This window comes from Cariama cristata, unplaced genomic scaffold (genome assembly GCF_000690535.1).
Source record: "Cariama cristata isolate BGI_N322 unplaced genomic scaffold, ASM69053v1 scaffold18212, whole genome shotgun sequence".
Taxonomy (NCBI): Eukaryota; Metazoa; Chordata; class Aves; order Cariamiformes; family Cariamidae; genus Cariama; species Cariama cristata.
In genome coordinates this window covers 21336-48174 of record NW_009605726.1, presented here as the reverse complement: position 1 = coordinate 48174, position 26839 = coordinate 21336, and the positions used below count along the sequence as shown (strand labels likewise).

Here is a 26839-nt window from a genome sequence, read left to right as displayed (position 1 = left end):
CCCGCCGTTATTGTTGCCCGTCGCCCCCTCCTTTCTCTTCCACCGGCGGAAAGAATTCGTCCAGAGACCGAAATCTCCCCTTTTTAGCCGCTTCTTCCCACGCCCCGCTTTTCTGTGGGGGTTTTGTTTTGCTTTCAGCCCGGTGTTTTAAAAATACCCCGAAAATGGCGATTTTTAGAGAGAATTCAGGAAAGTGGCTTTTCTGTGGAAAGGTGTCTTTTTAAACAAAAAGAAGCACTCTGTATATATTATATATATAACTACCTATCTGAGTTCCTGCAGGGCAGTTGACGAGGTGGCTTGTGTGGTGGGGTTTTTTTTAATTAAGTTTAATTTCAGGATTATTTTTTTTTTTCTTGCTAGAAGTGTTATTTTAGAGCCGGGTGGATTCTTCTCGGCTTTTTTTCCTCCCTCTCTTTTTTTTTTCTTTTTTTTTTTTTTTCCCCTCCCTTCCATTAAAAGCCGAAAAAGCCAATCTCTTATTTATAAACCTACCGGGACTTGGCTGTCGCGATGTACAACACGGTGTGGGATATGGACCGCGATGACACGGACTGGAGGGAAGTGATGATGCCCTATTCCACTGAGCTGATATTTTACATTGAAATGGACCCTCCAGGTAGGGAGCCGAAGCTGCGTGCCTGCCTGTGCACCCCTCGCAGCGGGTCGGGGCCGCCTTTCATTCCTGCCTTCCCTCCCCTGCCCGTCCTCCCTCCTCCTTGCAGACTTTGCCCGTTTGAAAAAGGAAGGGGGATCTGCAGAAGGGGAGGGAAGAAAAAAAATATCGATAGTTAAACTTTGTGTAAAGTTTCTAGGGTCTTGAACACGCTGTCTCTTGGGTAAAAGTATTTTGATACTGGTTTTTTGGGAGGTGGGGGGATAACTGTGATTTATGGTGCTTTTTGGGAGGTGGAAGAAGGCGGGAGGAGGAGAGCTGCTCGCAGCCCCTCTCCCGAGTCTCCTTTTTTTAAGCCTTTATTGAAAACCGTATATTTCGGCTGTATTCACTTCTAGAGGAGCGTTTTTATTAGCCTCTTCACCTGTGTGCTTTTATGTGCCTGTAACACTTTGATGGTAGTGATTTACCTGCCTCCATTCAGTTCCAGTTTAATCGCTTTTACAGTCTCTGAGACCCTTTTCTCACCAGCTCTCTTCCAGCATTGACAGATGAGGTGTGTGTTGTAGCTGGGTTTTGGTGCTGGGGGGGGGATAATACTTGGGAACAGGCTGGAATCCATCCCTGGAGGCACTGTTACTTTGATAACATGTAATAACCTTGTTCCAAAGGGTTTGATGCAATTATTTTTTTTCCCCCCTGTGGATTGCTAGTGCTGAAAATAGAGAAATGCATTATCCCTCGCTTGCCTGAAGTTTTTAGATGGGACAGAAAGTTTCTTTTGTGTCTGAAGAGTGAGGCAAGGCTTACACGGAGAAGAAGTCTTCCTTTGGTAATGATATGAATTAAAGTAAGCATAAAAGGGTACTGGTGAAACCGTATCTATAGCTGTAAGAATCTAACAAGCTGAGAGCAGTAAGGTAATTGAAGGGCCTTTATGTTCTCGGGTCTCTGATCTGTATGGCCAGAAGATACAGTAAAATATGCACCACAAATCTTAGCCTGCAGAGAAATTGATAGCAAATAAGTACTTCTAAGTGGTATCTTCTGTGTGGCATGTACCGTTACACTTTCAAAATGTGCTTTTCGATCTGTGTTTGAATCGTGGCTTGTATCTCCAAGTGTGGTTTGGTCTCTTTGTTTCAGCACAGTGAGCTCTCTTTTGCTCTCTGTAGGTATGTGGTACTTTTAATTAAAAAGAGGAGGAAGTGATCATCCTGAGATTTTTGGATCTCAAGGACCTGTACTCACTTCCTCTGGTAACTCTGACGCTTTAAAAATTGGACAGATCTCTCAAATGCACAATACTGGCCACTACTTGTTAAATTCTTGCATAGCTGATGCTACCTATTTTTAGATGTTGCTCCTGAAAGCCTAAAATTCAGTCAAATCTGTTTGCTTCTGTAAATTTCAAAGGGTATCTTTCTTGTAAATGCTCTTGATCTTAACTATTCATGAGGTTAGTATTTGTATTTGCTTGTATCAAGTGAACAAAAACCTGAGTTCCATTGTAGGTGACTTAAAACAATTGGTGTGGAGTTTTATATTAAAAAAAATAAAGCCCCTTCAATGGCTTAGTCCAAGGAGGCTGCTGAAAGGGGCTGGCCTAACTGAACTGGTCAGAAAATGACTCTCTTAATATTTCTGCATGAATTTGGCCATGCAGCCTTATGAAGTTTACATTAAGAAGCAACCCTTCTGTCGGTAATAACGCCAATATTTCCATTATCGAAGCCCTATTGTCAGGGATCAAGGCTCTGCACAGTCCAAACCTCGCTTAACGAAAGGACTTAATGTTACATGCTGATCCCTGAAGTGTTCAGTAACTTTATCTTTCATGTTTTAAAACTAGAAAAGCCAGAGCTGGAAGCGATGCATGGGATGATCCCCATGTGTGTGTCCTGATTTCGTACAACTATTAACTTTTAAATTGCAGGGGAAGGGAAGGAGAGTGTGGCAGAGGTGGTCTGCTTTTTCCTTGTCCAGAAGTGGGGTGGGAAAGCGCTTTCTGGTCTGGGATGATAGGTCATCCCTAAGGTGAGTGTGGAGGAATTTGTTTGGAAGGCTTAAACACTCAGCATGCCTTGGGGTAAAGTCACTGCGTTTGCACCCGGTAACAACCACAACTCCTTTTGGCCCACTTCCAACCAAAATTTGTGAAGGTTTTCAGTATAGCATTCCCCCGTGTGGTGGCTGGAGTTCCTGAGCAGCTGAATGGTGGCAATATGTTTTCTCAGCAGCGTGCAAACTAACAATATGCAGCAAGTGTCCCCGCTGCCAAAGGACGCAGCGCGGTCTTTTGTTCACAGAACTTGCGTGAAGAGATCCCTGGTTGGTCTTTATGCTGCAGGACTGGGCATCGACTCATACTGGGAGCCAAGTGTCTCGAATCACGCATGACTGCTCATGATTACATTTTAGTGCGTCTAAACTTCAGGCAGAAGACAAAAGCAAGGTGAATGTAATGTGCAGTGTCACCCGTAACCTCTAAGTCAAGGGTGGGGATACTGTTTCTTGTTAAGGGCCAGTAGACCTTTAATTTATCTTGGCAGGCTGTCTTAATACCCACCTTAGCGTTGCCCAATAATAATGCAGAAATAAAATCCTGTGATGGCAGGCAGCCTGTGGCACAGCCGTAGCTTCTGTCAGGCCTCAGTGCACCTGCACCAGCTTATCAGTGTGCTCCTGTTTTCTGTCTGGGGTTGTAGGTGTAAATGGATGTTCAGAGCAGGTCCTGAAGCCTCTCTGCTAGAAGGCTTACTTAAAAAATAATAATAAAGTTGATGCCTCTCTTACACGAGTTTTCCCCAACTCCAGCAGAGACAGGATCAGGCAACAAGGGATTGCTAGCTTTCTGCTAGTTTTTAATCCATCCTAAATATGGGAGTGGGACAGTTTTCCTAAACAGAGCATTGGAACCAGGGATTCAGTTCTGCCAGCCTTGCAGAGCGTGCCTTAGAGCGGTACAACTAATACAGGATGAACAGTGGTGACAACACGTGGGGTGAATCCTCGTACCTGATGCTTTTTCCCTCTGCTTGCATGTATAAATGCATAATAAAATGAATCACTGGCATAAGGTAGGATCTATACCTGGTAAATAATACTAGGTGCAACTAAATAACTTTCAGTGTCTAAAGACAAAACTGGAACCCTCAGTTGCCTATAGCTGACATAGTAGCTTCTGAACTTTCTAATCATGATTAATTTAGAGTATTACGGCCATAGCAGCATCATATGCTGGTTCTGGCACTAGGAAACTGGCTGTCAGGGGTTCACTTGCATGTTTGCTCTTGCTATGGGTCTTGCTATCTGAAAAGATAAGGAAATAGGTTACTGAACTGAATTTAGTTTTTATTTAACAACATCTGTTCAGGTCTGCAAAAAGTTGTTACTGCCAGAAGTTAAGTTTTTGAATGGAAGATGTTGAATTGGCTGCAAAAGTTACCAGAGTACCTAAAGCATAGCTACCTCTGTATTAGTTCACTTCTGATTAGTAGGACTAAGTAATGTCTTTCCCTCTGCAGATCTGGGATATGTTGTCAGTTGTGTTGATGATAAAATGTGTAATCAGTGAATACATTTTGTCACAATTGGATGAAAATCAGTAAGTGTGTTCTGCTGGGATTTCAGATACAGATGTCAGCAAAGATATTTGGCTCAACTACAAATTAGAGGTTAGTTTCATTTATGTGGATTATGAAGAAAACCACAAGTTTAAAGAAGGCTTACTATGACAGAACGGGCTCTCTCTGTTTATGAGCAGATAAGAGAATAAGTGTTTGTCCTAAAGCTATATGAAAGCTACCTTTTTGAAGCCTGTTAGGCGCAAATATGACCCACCACATTTCTAACTTGATCCAACAGTCTTTTTCAAGAATATTACTCTTCCTTGCCTCATCCGCTAAGGCTGGCTGTAACAATGCTGTTGCTACAAAATCTTTTAATAGTTAACGGGGGGCAGTAGTAATCTATAGGCTGCTTCATTTAGTCTATTTTGCAAAAGGAGCACTGCCATTGTATGAGTGAGACAAGTATTCAAGGGGAAAAGTGTATTTATTCATTATAGTTTCTATTTTCTTCTCGTATATAATTTGACAACCCTTATTTTAGGGGAGCAATACTATAATTGTAATTTGGAAAACATAGGATTCTGCTCTCAAGGGCAGTGTTTACTGGGATACCAGTCATGCTGTATCATTATCAATGTTATAGTGGAAACCGAATGTGGTTTCTCAAATGGTTTGTGGTATGCAGTAGCCAGATGTAGGTGAACACTGCATGTCTATGCCTGACTAGTTTTCCAGTGGGAGAACAGATGCAAATTTTAATAGCATTGTCAGTATTGTCCTTCAGCTTATCTGATCTGACTCCAGAAGCTTATCAAAGAAAAGTTCTGCTCTTACACATCGTAAAAAAAAAAAAAAAAAAAAAGTAGGTCTACTAGTGCATGTAATCAAGACAGCAGCACTGTAGCAGCAACTGTCTTTGTTGCAAATTTAAGTACTGCTGACAGTCATATTTCCAAAACAGCAGATGTTGGGGTTGAGAGTTTCCTTATTACAGAAGGGAAGTTTGTGCAGGTTTTTTGGGGGGCAGAGCAGAGAATAAATAAGGCTCAGTCACTTGTATTCTGCATATCGTGAAAAATGGTTTGAATTGGAGTCTCGGCTCCTATGAGGACACTGATGTGAAATGCTTACGTTCTGTTCCTGTTACACCTAGATTTCTCTACTGGCCTTTTCATTTAATGAGTGCTGTAACGATTTTTTATTTCTGATTGCATTTTCAGGCTTGCTTTTGCATTCCTTGCGTTTGGTTTTCATTTTCATGCCTCTAATTGTTAAAGAATATCACTCATCAGCTTTCAATTAAATACATGAACACAAAAAATAGCATCATTAATATAAAGTGAAATGATGTTTTGCTTGAGATAGGAGAGTCTGTTTTAAAAGGCTGACATTTTTGTTTATCAGTAGGCTTTCAGATGATGTAGAAATAGTTCAGGAGGGAAAGCTTGCTGAAGGGAGTTGTTCAGCTCTGTGTTCTGTAAAACTAGGTTTATGCAAAGTAAAACATGGGAGAACATTCTGAGGAGAAGTCAAGCTCTTCAGCATGTGTTTCAAGGCAAAACCTGCAGCAAATGTTGTTTCTGCAATTGTTGTTCCAAACAATTTTGTGTATTGCATGATGCCTATACCTGACAGGAGTTAATCACTGCGTTGCTTCCTTCTACCTCACCTCTTTAAAAGGAGAAGACTCTTCTTGGAGGTTCCTTTGGGGAATATTGTTTTCCCAAGCAGCAGAGTTGACTTCTGTCTTTGCCATTGCCTGCATGATATCTTCTTCCAGAATGAAGCTATTTGGGCTTATCTTTGCCCTACAGCTTGGGAAAACAGAGAGGCATAGCTGGTCGTACACATCTGCGCCTGGTTCTAAAAGCAGTTGGGTGCCTTACATCATCTCATATTGGTTGTTTAGTGAGTCACTTTTTTGGGCAGAGAACTAGAGAACACTGGAAACAGCAGCATAAAGAATACTTTTATCAGCATTGCCTATATGTTGTAAAGCTTAGGATTTATTATAGTCAAAAAGACTGTTAACTGTGGTGAAACAGGTTGCTGTAAAACCTTGGCCCCATTAAAGCAATAGGTGTGTTTTAACTGGATTTTTGGAAACTCGTTTTTTGTAAAGTAGGTTGCTGAGTAATGCTTAAAGAACAGTGTCTGCTCGCGTACTAAATGCCCCTATGGAAATGAGTCAGATTTTTCTATTTTTCTTCTGCTTTTTATCTCATTCCTTCTGACAGGTTAAAGTCTGCACAATAGCTAAGTAAGCAAGAATTTGCTTCTCCACATAACCTAAACAACAGCATATGAGCTGGTGCTGGGTCCCCAAACAATGTGAGTGGATGTTACCTCTTTAGAAGAGATTTTCATTGTCCTTCATCTTTGCTGTGTCCTCTGCTCAATATGTTGACAAAGACTTTGCAATGTTTCAGTGAATATATTCCAGTACTTTGAGTTCTTCTAATTCTTCTGCAGATAAGTGGCTGTGTATGGGGAGTTTTATAAGAATTCATACAGTTCAAAAGAAGCAAAGTGCAAGTGCTGCCTGTTGTAACCCTTTCCAAAAAGGACCCCAGTTGCCCTGCTGGACACTGACCAGCTGCCTGATGAATCCTGATGCCTAAGCACAAGGAGCTCCGAGGCTTTCCTGTGGCTGAACAGGATCCACGTTCTTCTCTGGCATTGAGTCTGGTGGCACACTCGAGATGGCTACCTTCCATCCAGCACTCTTTGAAAAAGGAGATGAAATACTTCAACTGCTTAAACCTATGACTGCTTCCAGCATTCGCCCAGACTCTCTACCAGTTTTCATGAACTGGAAAAATGTTATTTTAATGATAGTTCATAGGAATGTTACTACTTTTAAAATTGGATATCCCTGAAGCTGACGCATGGTTATATAGGAAAGGCTTGAAGAACGTCGTGTTTCTCAGCACAAAAATTTGTGGGTTTGGACAAATCAAAAAAACATCAATCCATATCCCCTTCACCTTGTTTGTTCTTTCACTACAGAATAACTTGAGTTTTGGTTTGGTGTCACTTTGGGACTCCTGTATTTCAGGTCAGTTTTCTCCTTCCGAACATAAACCTCCCATTTCCTTCGATTAGCTACTATTTACTCTCTGTTACTTTCTTTATCTTCCCCATGAAAGAAAAAAATCCACAGGATCCATTTTTTCAGGGTTTTTACCTTCTGTAGCCTTATCCTAAATTTCAGCCTATGTAGTTCCTAAAATCTGATGCTGCACATGATCATCTTTGCTTTTGGAGGAATTTTTTCCTTTCTTGCATCCCTCCCCTCAAAAAACCCCCAAACAGAGCTGCTGCAGTGGAGCTAGAGAAAAATTGCGATAAGGAGGGAACAGAGCCCACTGTTCAGATTTGGTTTTCTTTGAGTGTGGGCAGTAGGGCTTACACTCCAACACCTGCCCCAGGAAAATATTTTAGAGGTGAGATGGATGAGAATTTCGTTGGCAATATTGTGATGTAAGTTCCCTTGTCTGTTACAACCTGAATTTGTACACTGCAATTAAATTTCCCAGGCTGTCAGTACTCATGCTGCACTGCCCTGTATAGTCATCTCGGAGACGTTATAGGAATCTGGATTGTCAGCCCTCCGAGGAACTGCTCCCAAGTGTCAAATTAGAAATCTTTGGTGTTTGTGGCATCTTTACTCTGATTCATCTCCTGTCTCCAAAAGTAGCCTCTTGAAGGGTACAAGGAAGCTTGAATCAATGAGCTGAATGTTTAAGATCCTTTCCATTTCAAAGGGTACAGTACAGTCTCACTGATTAGTTTTGAGACAGTGAAAGAAGTCAAACTGCTGCTGGGCAATGGATTTCATGAAAATATTTTGAAGATCATGGTGTACTTGAGTGAGGAGATTGAATCCATTGAGATCTCAGCGTGAGCAATGGCAATGCAGTCTGAGCCTGGCTGGACTACTCCAGGCCTGCTCCGAATCTCAGCTTCTCCTGAGGGCACTCTGTAGGACTGCATGGGTTGGGACTTCTGCTTTGGTGGAACTTCCTTTGAGATCAGGGTTCTTAGAAAAGATGGTGCGTGACACAATCTACAACAGTTTTCCTCTGAATACTTTTCTACCTTCAGGTTTCTTCTAGACTGATTTGAAAAGCACCTTTTGGTCTTGATTTAGATGGCTCTCTGTTAGCAACTTAGGTGGTGTTGAAATATTTCTGCTTTGATAACTAGAAAATAGTTTGACATAGCACAAGGACAGGTACTGTATGAGGAACAGTTTTACATACTGCTCTGAAACATGTAAGCTAGTGGTAAGCTGAAATAAAATACTGCTTAGAGCAGCAAGACTCACATGTATTTCCAGCTGTATTATTATTATTTTTAAGTAGGCTCTTGTGCAGCAAACTTCTCAGTAGGGCCGATTATTTCTATGAATGGGTTCTCCTGTGAGGTTTATACCTGACACCTGGATGGATGGTTAGTCTTTGAAATATCTGGGGAAAACAACCCTGGGCTGTTTTTATTTAAAGTGGCTTTTTCTTTTGGCTTTGGTAGATCTAGCCATAGTGTGTTGCTGCTCAGGCCTGAGTTCATTCTCGGTCTGCCACAATGAAAATCTGGTTCTTTGTTCTCGACCACTGAAGCTTTTTGCTTGTGCTAAATGTTGTTTTCCTTACTGTTATCCAAAAAACTATTTCCGTGTATTGACCAAAGGTATTTTTTAATAACCGTTTGAAGACTCTACCTGTGGAGGGGTAGAAAACATGCTGTGGTATTTCTTCTATGAAGGCAGATGAGGAACTGCTTTAGTTAGTAAGTGAAAAAGAATCTACTTGCTCCTTGCATTTTATATTTACTTTTATTGTATAGTCTTCTAGACCTGACATTGGGCACAATAAAATACAGTTGTTTGCATTGAATATTTCAGATTTTCATGGACAATAAAATGTCTGTCATGGACTTCCATCCAAAGAGTTGGTAAAAGCTGGGGCCCACTGGCTGGGAGATAAAGCTATTCCTTCCTGAAGTGAGCCGAGCATGTGATGCTGGGTAGTGACAATCTTTGAGTGATGAAACATGGCAAAAGTTCTAAAACGTATCCACTAATAATAGTGTACTAATTATGCTTGGTAGGTAAAAGAGGGCTTATCCTTTTTATCCTCTTTGTGTTAACTTTGGGGACAGTCATCGCAACCCTGGTGATCACGGAACCTCTGGTACCGCTGTAGCTTTGCAGCTGTTACACTATGGGTTGAAAGGAAAACCGTTTTTCATCGAGCAGTGAAAATAATTTGGAAATTGAGGGGTTTTGGCTTTGCAACTTCATGCAAAGGCTGTAATGAAGAGGAGATACTGTGTTATTTTATAATATAGAAGTCAAAGATCCCGGTGCCATTTATCTGCCAGTGAGCATCTTCCATTTCTTCCATCTCAGCCTGTGAAGTAACAAGCCCTGCAAAGTAGTCACAGGTGCTTGTGAAATGCCCAAAAGAATTTTCTGAATTTGAGACAGCCTCTTCACACACCGTTGTTGTCCGCTGTTCTGCAGGTGTCCCGTAGAAGATGATCTTTTCACCTGTGCAGTAGCTGTGGATGCTCATGAAGAACAGAGTGTGGCAGAAGTCTGGCAGGCTGTAGGAGGTGAAACTCGTTGGAAGGTGTGGGAGAGGACTGGATAGCTGGGGAGTTTTCAAACAAAACAGATCTTTATCAAAAAGCCAATTAATCAAAACTGAAATATTTCTTAAAGGTGTTGGTTTTTATGAAAGTTCATAGAAACACAAGCAAAGCTATAATGGGAGTGTTTTCATTGGAAGCATGCCTGGCTTTCTGCCAACTTGTCTGCTGTTTTCTATAACGAGATATTGAAAGACTTCAATTCTTTGAATATGTCTTACTCTTTGGCATCTTGCCTGATTTGGGGGAGGAGAGCAAAAATGTGAGCATGCCTGAGGTTCTGTGGCCAGCAATAATGCGATCGAGTAGCTTCCTTCTCCGTCCCTTGAGGAGTTCTCAATGCGTGTCAGCTGCCCTTTGAGGAAGGGCAGCTTCAAAGGGCATCGGTGCTCAGTACTTTGCGAAAGGGGTCTTGGCAAGAGAACTGACAAGCTGAGATGTGGAGCTGCCAAGATAACTTACCTGCCAGTGGTGGGGAATGAACTGCTGTCAGCAGGTGCACACCAACCTCCTCTTTGTCAGCTGGAAAAATCTCTGCAAAAGCATGGTGCCGTACTGCTCTGGCTTGCACATGTAGTACACAATTTCATGGAAACTGTGTGCAAAAGCACCTTTGTTCAGCGAATGCTTTTTTTTCTTGCGTGCCTTGAGGGGATCTCGTGCGGCAGGGACGAGTACAGGACTATTGAGGGAGGGAAAGATTTTGAGGCTTTGCCTTTAAAGTGTTAGAGAAATTGAGAAAAGTGGTTGAGAAATTGAGTAAGACTACAGAGGGCAGTTAAAGATTGAGGAGGGGTTTTTTTTCATTTTTAAAAAAAACATTAAATTTTCATTCCAAGTCTTCATCTATACCTCCAAAGGGAAAACCCTTCTGTCCTTAAGGACTGTGTCATTAAAATGTTAGCTGGCCTAACCGTGGGTTACTTGTGTGTTTCCATAGTAATGACACTTTCTAGAGCTTTATATTATAGTTAGTAGGGTATCTACTGTATGTCAGCCTTTTTGAAGCTGGGTAACTATCTCAGAAATCCTCCAATCTGTTTGCTGCTTGTCACAATGTGGAGGGAGAGTAGATTGAGAGCATCAGAAAGAAGGCTAGTAACAAGCTTATGGAGGTGCTGAGTGACTTAAAATTGTCTTATCAGAGTACTTGGTAGTTGTGATTACTTGTAACAGTGAGATAGAGTTAATACTGCATTTAAACCTGCTATGCTTTTAAGTATTTGGCCTGCAGCTCTTGGAAAATACTCGAAGAAATAAGTTATAGAGCCATTCTTAGATTAAGTGGCATCTGCCTCAAAACTGCAAATTAGAGTTTAATTATCTGACAGGTTTATCTTGTATGCAAATACTGCAACCAGAGAAGAAACAGGCTGCTTGACTGGATGCTGTGTGGGATGTAACACTTGGAGACGCAAGGCATTCTTCTTTCATTCCTCCTGAATTAGTGCCACTGAAAACCCTCACACGTAGGGCTCCGTGGCTCTTAGGTCAGGTAAACTTGTGACATTTTTGATTCAAAACCTGACTGAGAAAAGTGAGTATCATGGAAGTCATAGCGTACTTTGCCAAAGTTAAATTCAGGATTAATATAGCCTACTATTTTCTACAAGAGACTTTAAATTAAAAAAACAACAACGGTGCTAAATGTCAGACACTTGCCAGCTTTCTTGATTGTCTTAACGTTGGAGGTGGCTTAAATTTCAGGGAATCAAGTCAGTTAAATCCTGAGTAGCCTTTTTAAAACGCAATTCTACACAGTCAAGAAAGCATCAAAAAAATTACCTTGGCAAAGCCTAATCAATAGCCTTTTCTCTCTAAGGACTTGTGCTGCAGCTCTGCAGAGCAGCTCTGCTGAAGGTACCTGCTGGAGCCGGCACGGCGGCCTTCCGTGCCCTGACGTCAGCAACATCCGATCCCGGGCCCGGCCCGCATTGGCTCCCGCCATCTGTGCTCCATCACCAGCATTTTTTTATTTCCCCGCTTCCAAGTGACACTGAGCTGGGATTGGGATGTAGCTCAAGCTAGGCTGTTTGGGGAAGCTAGAATGAGGGGACTGGAGTTGCTAAAGAAAGAAAAACCAGAGGTGCTCGCTAGTGCGTGAGGTAGAGCCAGTCGGCTGTCATCGCTGCGTGCCAGGCGGTCACTGAGGGCTGAATCTGATCTTGGGAATGCACTCATCAGGAGCAGAAGGGTCCAGCTGAGCTGTTGCCTTTTGGGTTTTGGAAAGATCTGTGCCATAAAGCTGTCCTAGAGACGTGGTAGGGGAAGGATGCTTGTGTATCTGATGCTAACAGCAAGTTCTTTATGAGAACAGAAAGATCCATTGTGCTGTTAATCACTTGTGATCAATGTTCTTTCTCTCCCAGGAAAAAGAAGGCAAGAAACCATCAGGATCGTTCACTCTAATCAGAGCTTGTTTTGAGATAAAGTAAGATTGTGCCTGTGGCTAGATCAGAATTGGACTCACTGACATGGAAAGGAACATGGCTGCTCTTGAAAGCATTTCTGTTGACTTCAAACCAGCCTTATTTTACTTTACTGTAGGATTTTAGCTCTCTAATGTTCATCAAGTAAGGTATATAAACCTGGATTATTTTTTTTTAAGTTTAAATCCTCTAGACTCTTTAAGGCTCTTTGTAGCTTCTCATAGAAACCTCACAGGATTTCTCCTAGCAGGGTGGTTAGTACTGTCTAGGTACTAGTAAAAACTATTTCAGGATGCCTCTTCTAGCAACCCATTGGGCCAGTGTTATGAGAGCAGCAGTAGGGTGCACGCTGCTCTTTTATAGCAGGCTTGCCATGCTATTACAAAATGCTCCCCCTGTGTCATCACAGGTTCTGGGGTGTGGGGTTTAAACTACCTTCATGCTCAGCTCTCCATTTGTACAGACTACAGTCATACCAGGCTGAGAGGGTAGCCAAGAAACACTGAGATGGATGGGCATGGTAGTCTACTGGGTAAAGCAATAGCAAGGTTCTGGTTCTCTATCCAATACGGGGGAAAATCTATTATGACTCAAAGAGCTCAAAGTATTGAAAGTAAAAAATTAGATCTATAGCTCTCTGGAAACAGGATCCACCCTTGCAAAAACACTTTAGTATTTTTAAAATGTGCAAGCTATTAAAAAGCATTTTTCAAAAGCCTATTGTGAAAAGGACTGGCTTCCATGAGTCAGGTTTTACAGGAACTGGTCCAAGGCTTATTCTTCTCCCTGGAAGCATTTCCTTCCAATTTTCTCATGCAGAATGAAATTCTGCAGACAACCTCCGATAGTGAGAACTGATACATACTTATTAAGGGAAAGAACGAGAAACCCCCACCTGTAGTAAAGACACTTGGTGTAATGTCTAGTGCTCTGTGGCCATATGCCAAACTCCTGTTTCTTACTTTTCTGGTCTTTGTTAGTTTGCTTTTCTGTGCCCAGTGCTTTCAAGTGAGCCCTAACAAAGCCGATAAATAATTCCACAGTATGTAAAGGAGCAAGACTTAATCTTACAAGGAGGGCTAGAGAAGTATTCAAGTACTCTAGAGAATACTTGAAAGCCTCTTCTGGAAAGCCCCTATTACCAGTGTAAAACAGGCTTTTACACTGTAAAACACCTTGGAAGTTTTTGATCTGTCCAAGCCTTAACTTGCAAGACCCAGTGAAATAATTGCTGGTGCTGGTATAGTTTTCTAAGAATTCTCCACGCTGTTGTATGTTTTTTACGTGAATCTTAATGCGCTTGTTGATGACTTGGAATCTACAGAAGATTCTGGAGTAGATCAGAACATCTACATGTTTTCTGAACTCGAATTTACTGCCATGTGCAGACACTGATAAGACTCAGAACTGCTGCGTCTGTCCTGTCGCTTGCTTAGAGTACATTGGGTGGCACAACCCAGATGTGGGGTGGGGAGGAGGGAGGACCTGGAGACATTTTCCAATTCAGGAGCTTTGAATGGGGGAGATGGAACAGCACAAGGCATGGTACATGGACTCTACAGGCTTAGCCTGGTTATGTGCTCCTCTGACCCTGTGAAAGCAGAATGAGGCTGGGAGCTGCAAGCAAAATAGGGTTAGAACTGTGTCTTATTTTCAATGGTGCTTTGTACAGATACTTAGGTGCTGTACAAACAGCTGTAGTAGTAGAGCTAGGAATAACCAAAGCCTCCTAACCAGGAAGCTGCTTCACTGAATCCGAAGGTTTTCACCTTCCTTTTATAACAAGACCAGTTATTGCCTCACTAGATATGTGCACACCTGAAAGTTCCCCGCTCACCCCATAAAAAGAACCTGTATGCTACAGTTTAATGCTCAGTCCCGCAGAATGAATGCTGCTATCTGAATCAGGTGTTTGGTCAGCAACCCCAGGGTGCAAACGTCTGGGTCAAGGTTCAGATTTAGTTTAGATTGGCTCGATTAAAGTATCTACTGGTTTGTCTGAGAACAGTGAAGTTACTGTGTCGGATATTCACCATGAAATGGTATTTGGAACTGCAAGTTGGAACACTGTTTTCTCTTCTTTAATGTGGGAGGTGTGGCTCGGAGGTGAGCAGATGGATGGTGCCAAGCAGCACACCTCTCAGCGTTAAGCCATTCCGCACTGGAGCTAGGGATCAAAATCTTCTTTCTGCTCCCTTTATTTGTATTTCTGCTTGTACACTGGGATCGTGTGCATCTGAAAGATGGCTGTTGTCAGTGTGTCAGGCCTGCTCGCTGATGCTTGTGTAATCTGATGGCTAGGGCACAGGCCTGGGAGCACAGATGTTCAGGGTCTGACTTAAAAATGTGCTAGTAGCAAATCAATGGGTGTAGCTGCTTTCTTACTCTGAAGTCAAATGTGACCTGTCCTTGTAAAACACTGTCTCATGAAATGCCTGAAAAATGCTCAGATTCAGTGGTAGGGTTCTTGATGAAGCGTTCAGCCTCTGCAAAGCAGGGGAGAGCACTCAAGACATCTTTCTCGAAGAAAACAGTGTAATGCATCTCTGCTGACAGACAAGTCTCTACCAATACATGAGCATGCCTATGGCTCCTAAATTACTCCTGGTATAGGGCATTCAAGATCATGATGAAGTTGTTTGAGCAAAAACTGACCAGATAGAAAGAGTTTCAGGGAGTTGTATGCCCTTACATCGTGTAACCTATTTTGAGAGCAGAAGTAAAAGCCTATTTGCCTTAAATTCAGAACAGGGGAATTCTGGGCAGATATGCACTAGGCCTAGAGATGTGCGCTGCTGCCTGTCTTTCAGGGATTTGTAGCATCCCCTTTCCTGTGGTAAACACTTCAGCTGTGTACAGTGGTGCAGGCGCTCTAATAATGACCTAAAGTAAAGACCCCTTTCCCCTTCCTTTATCCCCTTCCTTTATCACCTCATGTCCTGTAGTATTCAAAGGGTCATAGCTTTTTCCTAACAGGCGCCTAAATGACAAATCTAGTATGAGACATGAACCTTGGGTCTATGGTGGAGATACCACTGCCCAGCTACCGCTTCTCTCACTAGCAGCATTTTTTGCTCTGAAGAAGAGTCCACCCATTTGCTCTTATGGGTTGGTATAAGGACTGGTGACGCCTGAGCAACTGGAGTTTTTCCACAGTGGTGCACAGCGCTCTCCAGGCTGTGGCTTTCAAACACAATACACCTTTAACTTGTTGGGAGGTTTGGGCGGTGATTGCCCTTGTAGTCATGCCTGAGCCAGTCTTCCTTTGAACAAAAACTCGTGTTTCCTCATACTCCTTCCCTTTCCCCTTACTCAAGCACATGTTTGGTTTGAATACTAGGAAATCTGGGATCACAGTGCAGCTGTTGACTTAAAAATTATTTAAAAATTACAAATTCCATTTACTTTGAGAGAGCTTGAACACCAAGTTCAAGATGTGCATTTTCTCTTGCTTTTTCACTGTCATATTTCATTAACATTTTAGTGATTATTTTCCTCTGTTTACCTTTCTTTGATCTGTTCTTAATTTTTAGCTCTTCCTCCAAAGCCCCCCAAACCAATGACTCCAGTCAATACGAATGGAATAAAGGACAATTCCGGTTTCTCTCTGCAGGAAGCGGAGTGGTACTGGGGGGACATCTCAAGGTAAGCAATATTACTAAAATATATTAATTCAAATGTATTAATATGTTATTAAAAATAGAATAAGCCTGTTAGAATTCAAGATAAAAATATTTCAGGCAGCATTTTACTGGAGGGACATGCTTCAGGACTATACTTGGCAAAGCACCTAAATGAAAGTATTTGACTGTATTCAGGACTTCTGTTTAAGTTGTTACTGTTCTGGTGTGGATATTGCCAGTCTTGGTGACAGTTATTTTGGGTTTCTAACTTTCTCCAGATATGCAAAGTCTTTAAAAAAGATAAAATTATTTCGTTCAATAGAAAAGTGCTTCCTAACGTGCTAGATAATAAAGGTTTGTAAACATACTATGCTGGGATGCATTGCAGTTCAGCAAAATTTCAGTAGGAGGCTTGCTCAGAACAAAAGTAGTTGCATTCTTATTTTTGGTTTCTTTAACATTTGGTTAAAATTGCATCTATATTAATTTCTATTACATGGTGGTATAAAAATAGCTCTTACAAATGCTAAACATCACCAGCTATACTGAGCAGATGATACAGACACTTACCAAATAAATTAAGTTTTACCTCTTAAGGAAACACCTTTCAATGCACTTGAGAAAATAGATGGCTTGGATTAGGTTCAGAAAATGAAGTGCCAGTTTTTATATATTTAATTGCATAAAAGAACTGAAGTGTCCAGTCATCTTTTTCCCTCATAAGGCACTTCTGAAGAGTCTAGAATTTGGAACTGTAAGGGGAAACATGAGCATGCTGTGGGTGTGATCAGGAATTGCTCAAACTTGTGCACATAATACGTTGAAACACTTTGTCAGAGGCAAGAAGAGTGTGTTTGCCATGGTAGTTCACTGACATTCTGGGAAAGGAAATAAAGTTTTCATATCTTTATTGTACCACCCTTATCTTTATAAAGCAAACCCGCATAGATCTTGCTTTTGAAGGGCCTCGGCAGTGATATTTTTCTGTTAATTCTAAATTGAAGTGGAGTGGCAAAACCTGATCACAAAACCCACTAGTCAGGCTTTGTTTAAAACTGCTTGATATTGGTATCAGCTTATTGACTGTGAATTTGTTCCTCAATTAACAGTGCACGTGATGGCAGGAGCTAATGCAGTTCAAATAGCATTGGAGTGGCTTTATTAGATTAAAATGTGATACACACACATGTAAAGACAGAATTGTTTATGACCCTAATTTGACAGCCAGCAGGTATGGACCGCATCGGGCTGTCAGGGCAGGAGCCGTGGTCTTCAGTCAAGAACTTGCACTGAAAATTTTGTCACAAGCTCCGGGGTGCAACTTGCAGGCATAAGCCCAAGCCCTTAGATCGTATCTGTCCATTCAAAAAGGAGAAGGCCGTTTGAGTTAACTGGGTCCACTCTGTAAAATGTTCTGAGAGGAGTAAGCAGATATGCACATGATGCTTAACAGGAGTCAGTTTTACTAACAGGATGGTTTTCAGGTAGCTACAAAACTAGAGCTGTTTTCTAAGAATACTTTTGTTCTTAGTATTTGAACAAAAAAGCTGTTGTTGATTTTTGCTTTGTAAGATTCAAGTAGGCTTCCTACCTCACTTAGATAATGTTGAGGCTACCTGATAAACTTTAGTTTCCAAATGATTGTATTAAAAAGTGCTTAGTGCTTCTAAGAACCTGTGAGGGAGGTGTTATAAAGTGAGATATGTAATCTGGGTGAAATGGTCAAACCTGGCAAGACACTTAACTCTTCAGCTGAAATAATTTTCTTAATGCTTACAGGTACTCGCTTTCACTGAAAGGTTTCTTGATGTAGCCTAAAGCTCTGGACTTGAGTATCCTTATGCTTCAGTTGTAAATGAGGAAAAGTTGCACTGAAGCTCGGAAGGTTGTGGTGGTTTAAAACTGCTGTAAATAAGATCAGAGTTAAGCCAATAATGAGTCTCTTGAGACTAAAACTGTGCTAAACTCTAGACACCTTTGAGCTATGATGCTAGAGAACATTTCTTAAGAGGTCAGGACTGGCTTCTCAAAGGGCACCTGTTTCCAGTGAGGACTTTAAAACCTGAGCAGATTACAGGGAAAGGCTGTGAACTCTGAGACACAGCTGCTCCTGTTGCTTAAACAGAGACTTCTTCCTAAGTGGCAGTTGACTGCAACTGCTATTTTTTTAGTATAACTACCTAAGGTGAGACTTGCTTGAGATAACCTAAAAGACTGGAGAGCCTAAGTGTGTAAGAAGATTGCCTGATATTTTGAAGATTGAACTCCTTACGCATGCTGGTGTTACTGGCTCCACTATTGATACCTGCGTCAAAGATGATTCTGTCCTTAATGCTTCTAATTCTGTCTTCCTTTCCATTCTCCAGGGAAGAAGTAAATGACAAATTACGAGACATGCCAGATGGAACATTCCTGGTGCGTGATGCATCAACCAAGATGCAGGGAGACTACACTCTGACATTACGGTAAGTGTTGAGCAGTTGTAGTCCACATAGTAAAACCCTGAGTAGCTAGTTGCTATCCCAACGACAGCAGTGGCTGTGTAAAGCTGATGTGGCTCAAGTTTGAGAGATGTTCCCAAAGGTACTGCAGATCACAGAATGAGCAAATAAATAGCCAGGTTCTATAGTCAGTTTTGTTCTGTGTGTTGAATCCTGTCCCTCACTAGACACTACTGTAAGGATCTCTGTGTAGATTAGATGGGACTCGGGGGGGAGAGACACTCAGTACTGCTTCATAGTTTCAGAACTGCTAAGGTAAAGGGTATTTATAAACTAGGGCTTTGATTAATGGGCGTGCGTTGAATATCTCACCAGTGTGCAGCTCTGGAGAATTGAACACAGTGTCTTTGTAAAAAGACTATCTTGTGCTTTCTGATCTAAAGTTTAGGAAATATTGAATTGGGGCCATGTTCTTTTCTTCATTAAAATTGTCTGCAAGTGGCAGACTTCCCAGAGCTGCCCCAGCCCTGTCTACTGCACTTAAGCAGCAGTCCTCATGTGACTAGCTGCTGGTGCCTTGCCCAGCCTGTCCAGCCGCTTGCCTCTGCCAGGCTCCCAAGATTGGCTGTTAGAGGCAAACAGGCGAGGCGCATAAGCCACTACCTGTGTAGCACACCTTTGGGAGTTGCTATGATATGGTAGATATTTGATCTTGCCATGAAACTCTGTTGTCTTAATGGCAGGTTTGACCCCAAGGGTGTAGTTTAAATTCTGCCTTGACTTCTGCCTTGTAGTTCACACAGCTTGTGCACTAAGGTTTGGCATGGTTTGGTTATTTTGCTGAATGCAGATGTCTTTAGGAACCAAAATTGAGAGAGCAGGAAGGACGGGATTTTGTCTAAACAGTCTGTTGGTAAAAAAAGGAAGAAATAAGCACTATATTTGTGGAAAGCTCCAGAATGTAAAAATCTGGATAATGTAAAGTCCTAAACTTACAACCATCTTGTAATCCTGAAAGGATTTTGTTTAGGTTCATGTATCCTGTATTAGCATCCATAACTCAAAAGACTTGTTAATAACTGTATAAATGTATACTCAGTTGTATACTATTAGTGACCCCAAATTGCAGAAAATTGTGGGTTTGGGTTTTCATATGGCTCCTTTATTCAGCCTTCAGCATCCTCCTTTTCCCTTGTAAAACTCCTGGCAAAGTTAGGTCTTAACTACCATAAGCTGTCTCCAGAATGAATGCATAGGAAGAGATTTACTTTGGGGTTTGTTCCTGTTCAAATAATATCTGATGATAATTCTGTGTATTGACTCTTAAACTACCTAATATCTGTTGGTATGTAAAGAATCACTATGAAAGTGTACAGTGTCAAAGCCACTTGCCCAGGAATTTCACTGGTGTCTTTGTTAGCAGCCTTAGTGTTGAAGAGGGATAGGAGGTACGCAGTAAAACCTCTGACTGTACCACTTTACAGGAAGGGTGGCAACAATAAACTGATAAAGATCTATCATCGGGATGGAAAATATGGCTTTTCTGATCCGCTGACGTTTAATTCAGTTGTGGAACTGATTAACCACTACCGCAATGAGTCTCTTGCTCAGTATAACCCGAAGCTTGATGTGAAGTTGATGTATCCAGTGTCCCGCTACCAGCAGGTAAGGTCTTCAGACCCCAATAGCTATTAGTGTGCAGACAAGAAAAATTGCAAATGTGTATATACTTTTGTTTTGTCTCTGTTAAGCCTGATTTTTTTTTAAAGTGGAAAAAAGGTGAGTTTTAACATTTGACCTTCCAAATTGTCTAACCATTTAAGCTTCTTCATTTTATCAAGTTTCCAGTCTTCATCTGAGCAGTCCAATAGAGAATTGAAACCCTGACATGCAGCAGACTTGAACCTCTATGAGAAGCCTTTTCTTTTTTTTTTTTTCCCCTTGGATGCTTGTGGACCCACAGGGCACTATTCTAGACAGTGTTGCCCTTGAAGCGCATATGAGCCATGCAGATGCTCGCTCTGTGCAGAGCTATCTAAATTTTTCAATAATTTTTTTCAGTTTTATTCAGTAGCCTGAGACGTCTTACATTAAGGAAAAAGAACTGCAGGGATTTTTTTAGGAAGAAAACTACTCTGATCTTTAACTTCAGATTCCAAGCAATTCACTTCCTCCTTGCTCCAATAGGGGATAGCAATCCTAGACCTAAGCTGTCATGTGTTTTTGGAAGCTTAGTATTTTGGCATAGTTCTTGGTGTCCTAGTAAGCTGTGGAACTTACTGCATGGAGGAAGGGGGATTTAGATACGGTATTTGTTCTGTAGAAACCCAATTATAAAAACGATGCTAATAGCTGTAAAATGCAAATGTGCATAAGTGGACAAATGAATACTCTTAAAGAAAAGCTGTTTTGCTTGGAGACTTAAAAGCTTTTTGTATGTACAGGATCAGTTGGTGAAAGAAGATAATATAGATGCAGTAGGTAAAAAGCTTCAAGAATACCATGCTCAGTATCAGGAAAAGAGTAAAGAGTACGACAAATTGTATGAAGAATATACCAGAACATCACAGGTTGGTACTACTTTAACTATCTGTAGAGTCTGTTTCTTGTTTAAAAAGTAAAGAAAATTATTTTAACCTGTTATGGCTAATTAAGGCAGCCCAAGGTCAGGAAATAAAGGAAAAAAAAAAACAGTAAATTGTGAAATAGCACAAGGTGGTTTCAAAGTTGATGGAAACTATGAATGCTACTTGTTGCTGATAGTCCTAGAGGTATGATGTGGGGCTAGGAAGAAAGAGGAGCTGAGCTTCCTGATATAAGGTAGAGCGGTGGAGAAGGCCATCACCTACAAGCTTTGCCCTGCAGGCTTCTTCCTTGGCTGACAAGTATTTCCAGCTGCGCTATGCTGCAGTGAGAATTGTAGAGGGGTTTGTCCAGGTTTTTTTATGAAGTCATGTTCAAATCAGAAACTAGATACTATGCATTAAGGAAGTGTGAATACAGTATTTGGACTGTTTCTTGTAAAATAAGATAGTTCATATATGGGGAAGAGGTTTTCTGGCAGTCTTCCTGCAAACTAAGATGGAAAATATGACTAAAATATTTGAGGGGTTTGCAGCCTATTAGAGACCATCATGTGGGGGAGGAGGGTAGACTTACAGGGAGTCAGTCTTCCCTGTACTTCCCTGACTCTACTCAGACGTTTGACTAAATTTAAAACTGATTAATCACGTTTTGACTTGGGGGGGGGGGAGAAGAGTTCATCTTCTCAGTCAATTTAGGGAACGTAATTGAGTCTTGCATTGTCATCTGTATTATGAGCAAATGATGAAGGACTCTTTCCTCACATAGGAAATTCAGATGAAGAGGACCGCGATTGAAGCATTTAATGAAACTATTAAGATATTTGAGGAACAGTGCCACTCACAAGAGCGATACAGCAAAGAATACATTGAGCGATTTCGCAGGGAGGGGAATGACAAAGAAATTGAACGGTAGGCTGTCAAGTTGTGTTTGCTTACAAGGAAGAACTAGTGTCCACATTGATACTCCTGTGAAATTCTTTTATATAAATATTGCATCGTATAAAACAGTTTGTAAACTCAGTATTTTCTCCTGAGACTTTCCCCCAAGGTGTCTGAGCCTTCAGTAAAGTCCTCTTCTGTTGACGAGTTGCACTGTAGACAGAAGAGGTGGAAGATCTCTGGATTCTTCTCTCTTAACTTCAGTAAATCAAGATACTGTGAGGATCAGGAAAGGATCAGGAAATAAGAATTTCATTTGCTTATCCCATTTCTATTTGGATTTGCTTAGAATGTAATTCAGAAAATCTTTACTTGTAAACTGTGAAATATGTACATAAATCTGGTAAATCTGTAGTCCATGGTCAGTTTTAGTCACTTGCAAAGATCAGTATTTAATTGCCACTACTTGGTAGTGGATAGTGGTCATCTAACAGAAATTCAGTAAGGGCCTCATTTGAAATTGCCCATCTGTGAAGATACTAGCAGAAAAAGCTGTTATCTGAGCCTTTGAAGAAATGCCAGGTATTAATGCCTAACTTGATGCAGTCCTTTATGAATCACGGTAGGGTAACCTTAAAGAGATTTTTAGACTGAAAACAGTTACGTGTAACAATCTTATTACGCGATTGTGGTGCTTCATTCTGACTGAAGATCAATTAACAGGGGAGATACATGATTTTCCTGAATGATACCAAACCTACAAAATAATCTTGAACGGAGAGACAGGCAGCATTATGTCCTGGTAGTTCTTGATCCGTAATTGAAGTCTGCGTTTGCTAGTACTTGCTAGTACTTTTGCTAAATCTTTGTTTGCTAAATCTTGCTGGTACTGATACCTGTGATGGGATTGCTTAATTGATATACCGAAAAGTGAATCTGACAGTGAAGGAGGAACCTGTTCTAGCTTACCCTCCTAGAGATAATCTGTTCCTGCATCTCTGCCAGAAGGAAATATATTAAGGTAAACTGAAGGTTCAAACTATGCAAAAGGGTGGTAGGCCTTCTGGCATGAGGTCTTTTCTGGCACTCTAACAGTAATTTTCATGTTAAGATGAGGAAGTCAAAGGGAGGAGCTGCTGTTATGGTAGTTCTTGTGATACTCTTATGTAAGTGCTACTGGTAAGGTTCAGTCCTTCTAGACTTTCCTCACCTCTCAAATATTACACTTGTTTGCAGGATAATGATGAACTATGAAAAATTAAAATCACGCCTGGGTGAGATCCATGATAGTAAAATGCGCCTGGAACAAGATTTGAAGAAACAGGCTCTGGACAACAGGGAGACTGATAAGAAAATGAATAGTATCAAACCTGACCTAATTCAGCTCCGCAAAATCAGAGATCAGTATCTTGTGTAAGTAAGCCTGGACCTGCACCTCAGAATAGTGTCTCTGATGAACCTGATTAATGACTGTTTCCATCAGGATAATGGGAATTTAATTTTCTTTTCAGAACCAAATTCTGTGAGTGCTAAGGTACTACGTTCCAGCATGGGATGTCTGAGTAATTGGTTGGCCTCTTCATGACTTCATTGCTTAGAGACTTAAATAGCCTGCCACAACTAGGTGCACATTCTGCAACCCCCGTAAATAAAACATTTAAGATAAATGACTTATTAGCAGGCACAGGTTTTGTTTATACAACAGAGGTTAGTTCTTTTTGTGCTAGGTGTGGCAGATGTTGCTCATACCCACCCTTGATTTCATTGACACCCCTGTTATCCAGCCCCTAATGACCTTGGGCTGGACTCAATGCAGTAGGATTCTGGCAGAAGACAGAGGGAAATGCAATGCCTCAGAAGGTGATGTGAGGAGGTTAGAAGCAGCCAGTGGCAATACCCATTTTGTTTTCCCAAGAGAAACAGGCAGCTGTCACAATTTGTATTCCGCTTCCTTTCTGGACTGCACTGTGCACAGGCAGTACCTCTTCCTCAGCTCAACCCTCCTCTTTCTCCATTTACGAGGTTGCTTCATGGCTCCTTTTTGCTGTGTCCAGTAAAGGAGGCATCTCGGAAGATGATGCAAGGAAGCACTCTTAAGGAATCTATGGTCTTTCTATGGTTTTTGCTGATGGAGAACAAACTGAGCTCCGAACTGTTTTTTTGTGGGACCTTGCGTCTGAGTTTCAGCTTGCTCGGTAAGAAAACCCGCACATGTACTCTGAAGTAACATATTAATGCTCTCTTCTTCTGGCAGATGGCTCAATCACAAAGGCGTGAGACAGAAGCGAATAAATGACTGGCTGGGGATCAAAAATGAAAACATTGATGAGTAAGTGTCACTATACATATGATTTTACTGAGAAGTGTTCCATTAAGTGTTTTCTCTTGTGGGGGCTGGTAAGACAAAACACCAGTTTTTCAGTAAAGGACTGCAGAAAAAGGGAGAAATTCTCTAGGGGAACTTTGTCATATGAGGCAGCAACTCTGCTGAAACATTTAGGATTAAACAAAGTTGGAGCAATTAAGTTCTAAGTTGAAGCCTTTAATATATGTCTGTTAGGAGCCTGAGCTCCCAATTTGGGTCTGTTCTGGTATTTCTTTGAATTATTTCTGCAAAAATAAATCACCCTGCTTGTTAACTCCTTTACTGACCACTGGTTAAGTTAACAAATTTATCCTCTCTTTCAGCACATACTTTGTGAATGAAGAAGACGAAAACCTGCCACATCATGATGAGAAAACCTGGTTTGTTGGGGATCTCAACCGTATCCAAGCAGAAGACTTGCTCTGTGGGAAACCTGATGGAGCATTTTTAATTCGTGAGAGTAGCAAGAAAGGATGTTATGCTTGTTCTGTGGTGTAAGTCTGTTTTCCTTTTTGTTCTAACTACTCAATTCATAAATCTCTACCACAGCTCTTTATTTTGGAGAACAAAAGCCAGGCCTAGCTGAGGCCTACCCATTGGAATGTGTTACATGTTTGCAGGAAGACGAGCATGGCAAAAGCTTTGTTGCAAAAAAGTGCTTTGAATGTGCAATAACTGTAGTCCTAGCAGTCTCTTCAGTCATCACAGTAGCTAGTACAAAATCCTGAAGTATCCCAACTTCAAGCTCTACAGTCATAAGTAAATTACGGTTGAATTCTCCCATGTTCTTCCCTGCCAAGGAATACATGGGAAAAGAAAAACAGGGCTGTAAAACTGTAACATCTTCCGTTCTCGTTTTTAGACATGCCCAACTCTAGATGTTTTCTCTTGGATGTTTAAGATAAGTGATGCTTCAGAGGAGACATTATTTGTGAGCAGTAGTTTTTATGACATTCACACAGCCTTGCATTGATTTCTTGTGTTTCACTTCATTTTATGCTGGTGTAATGGAGGTCAGAAATACTCTGATTCCATTATCTTAAAAATCCTTCAAGTCTGTTCCGGAGTGCAAAATGGCTTTCACTGATTTATTTCACATGAGGTTAATTGCTTCTGAAAGCAAGTCTGAGGAATGAATATGTGAAAGTGTATCACCTCAAGGTAACTGAAGATTGTGTCTACTGTGTTCAAGGTACTATTTGTCACAGTCACTGAAGTGATGGGTTCATCAGATACTTTCACTTGGTTGGTATCATACTACAAGCTACCAAAGGGATGGCATAACGTAACCTGTTCCCACACGTGACTGGGACGGTGACGGGCTCCAGTACAGGGGTTACGTAACATGCGATCTTTCTGGCAGATAAGTTTTTCTAGCAGCTTTGGAAATACAGCAGTAAGTGCTTTGCCAAGTTAAGGACTCAGTCACTATGACTTCAGATAATGAACCAACTTGAACCCGTGCCATGCTTAACATTAAAAAATGCATGCTGAAGGTTAGTGCTGCATTTCATTAAATCCTCTGTAGGTCCTAAGAGTTTGTGAGTTTTGGCAGCTTCGTTTAGTGGAAAGGTTTCCAGTTAAGTTAAGCACAAAGTCGTTGCCGACTTCAGGTGCTTATCTTTTTGGTTAAGCTCTTGACTGTTTTTTCCAAGAAACATTTGGAGAACAATGCAGTAGGGAATTGTACTGCTGGGATAGAAGAGGCCTCTTATGTGGATTATTATGCAAGAGTGTTTAATCACATGCCCTGAAGCACTGTTTCTTCACAGACTATATTAATCTCCTCTGCTTGCATCTACTGGGTCCTCCATTATGTAATTTAGTGACTGGCAGGGTTGCCGCACTAGTTAATTGTTAATAGACTGTCACTTTGGGTTTGTCCTTTAATGTTAAACTCTCCTGTTTCTTTTCCTTGCAGAGCTGATGGAGAAGTGAAACACTGTGTGATCTACAGCACTCCAAGAGGTTACGGGTTTGCAGAACCGTATAACCTGTACAGCACACTTAAGGATTTGGTTCTTCATTACCAGCAGACATCCCTCGTCCAACACAATGATTCCCTAAATGTCAGGCTTGCCTATCCTGTCTACGCACAGATGCCCCCCTCTCTCTGCAGATAAATTTTGGGGAGGAGGAAAGCGTTGGCTATCTTGGATTCTTTTCTACAATTTTTATTAGAACTTGGAGGGCATTCTTTCTCCTTAGACTGCTTGTTTTGCACAAGAAGTGATTCTGTGAATGTGAATCAAAAAGAGGCCTAGCAGCAACAAGACGACAACTTGGGTGTAGGTGTCCTGGTGCTACCTTGAAAGCTCAGCTGTGCTTTTACACTGATACTTTTGTTTCCTTATGAGGGGAATAAACTCAACACAACGCATACAAAAATACTGGAAGCAAAACGTCGTTTTATGGAGATAATTTTTTGCCAGGCACCTTCAGTGGAACTTCTAATCGGATTTTGTTTTCTCTTGTTCTTGTAGAGACAATTTGAAGCCTCTGTTTGAGGCATCAGTAATGTCTTTCAGTCTTAAACTCCCGAGAAACTAGGGGGGAAACTCTACCACAGCAATTCTTCTCTGTTAATATTAGCAGCTTCACTGCGATTCAGCCGAACTTCCAAAAGAGGGCTTGTCTTGAGGTAGCATGGAATTTGGTGAGAGAAGACCAAAGG

The 26839-nt window shown here is 41.3% G+C and overlaps 1 protein-coding gene across 1 annotated transcript; it reads left to right on the top strand.

Moving 5' to 3' along the window:
* Positions 1-442: 442 nt before the first annotated feature.
* On the top strand, positions 443-26839 carry PIK3R3 (phosphoinositide-3-kinase, regulatory subunit 3 (gamma)). Its single transcript, XM_009696101.1, has 10 exons — positions 443-619; positions 15806-15917; positions 18262-18360; positions 19821-20001; positions 20781-20906; positions 21688-21830; positions 23037-23213; positions 24055-24129; positions 24489-24659; positions 26087-26839. Exons 1-10 carry the CDS (start codon positions 514-516, stop codon positions 26286-26288), a joined length of 1392 nt encoding a protein of 463 aa, XP_009694403.1. The 5' UTR covers positions 443-513; the 3' UTR covers positions 26289-26839.

What these genes read in the sequence shown, in the direction of transcription:
- PIK3R3 (XM_009696101.1), top strand. Translation starts at nt 514, where the DNA reads ATGTACAACACGGTGTGGGATATGGACCGCGATGACACGGACTGGAGG. An exon ending in CATTGAAATGGACCCTCCAG is followed by an intron (nt 620 to 15,805) that starts GTAGGGAGCCGA and finishes CTTAATTTTTAG; the next exon opens with CTCTTCCTCCAAAGCCCCCC. An exon ending in GACTACACTCTGACATTACG is followed by an intron (nt 18,361 to 19,820) that starts GTAAGTGTTGAG and finishes ACCACTTTACAG; the next exon opens with GAAGGGTGGCAACAATAAAC.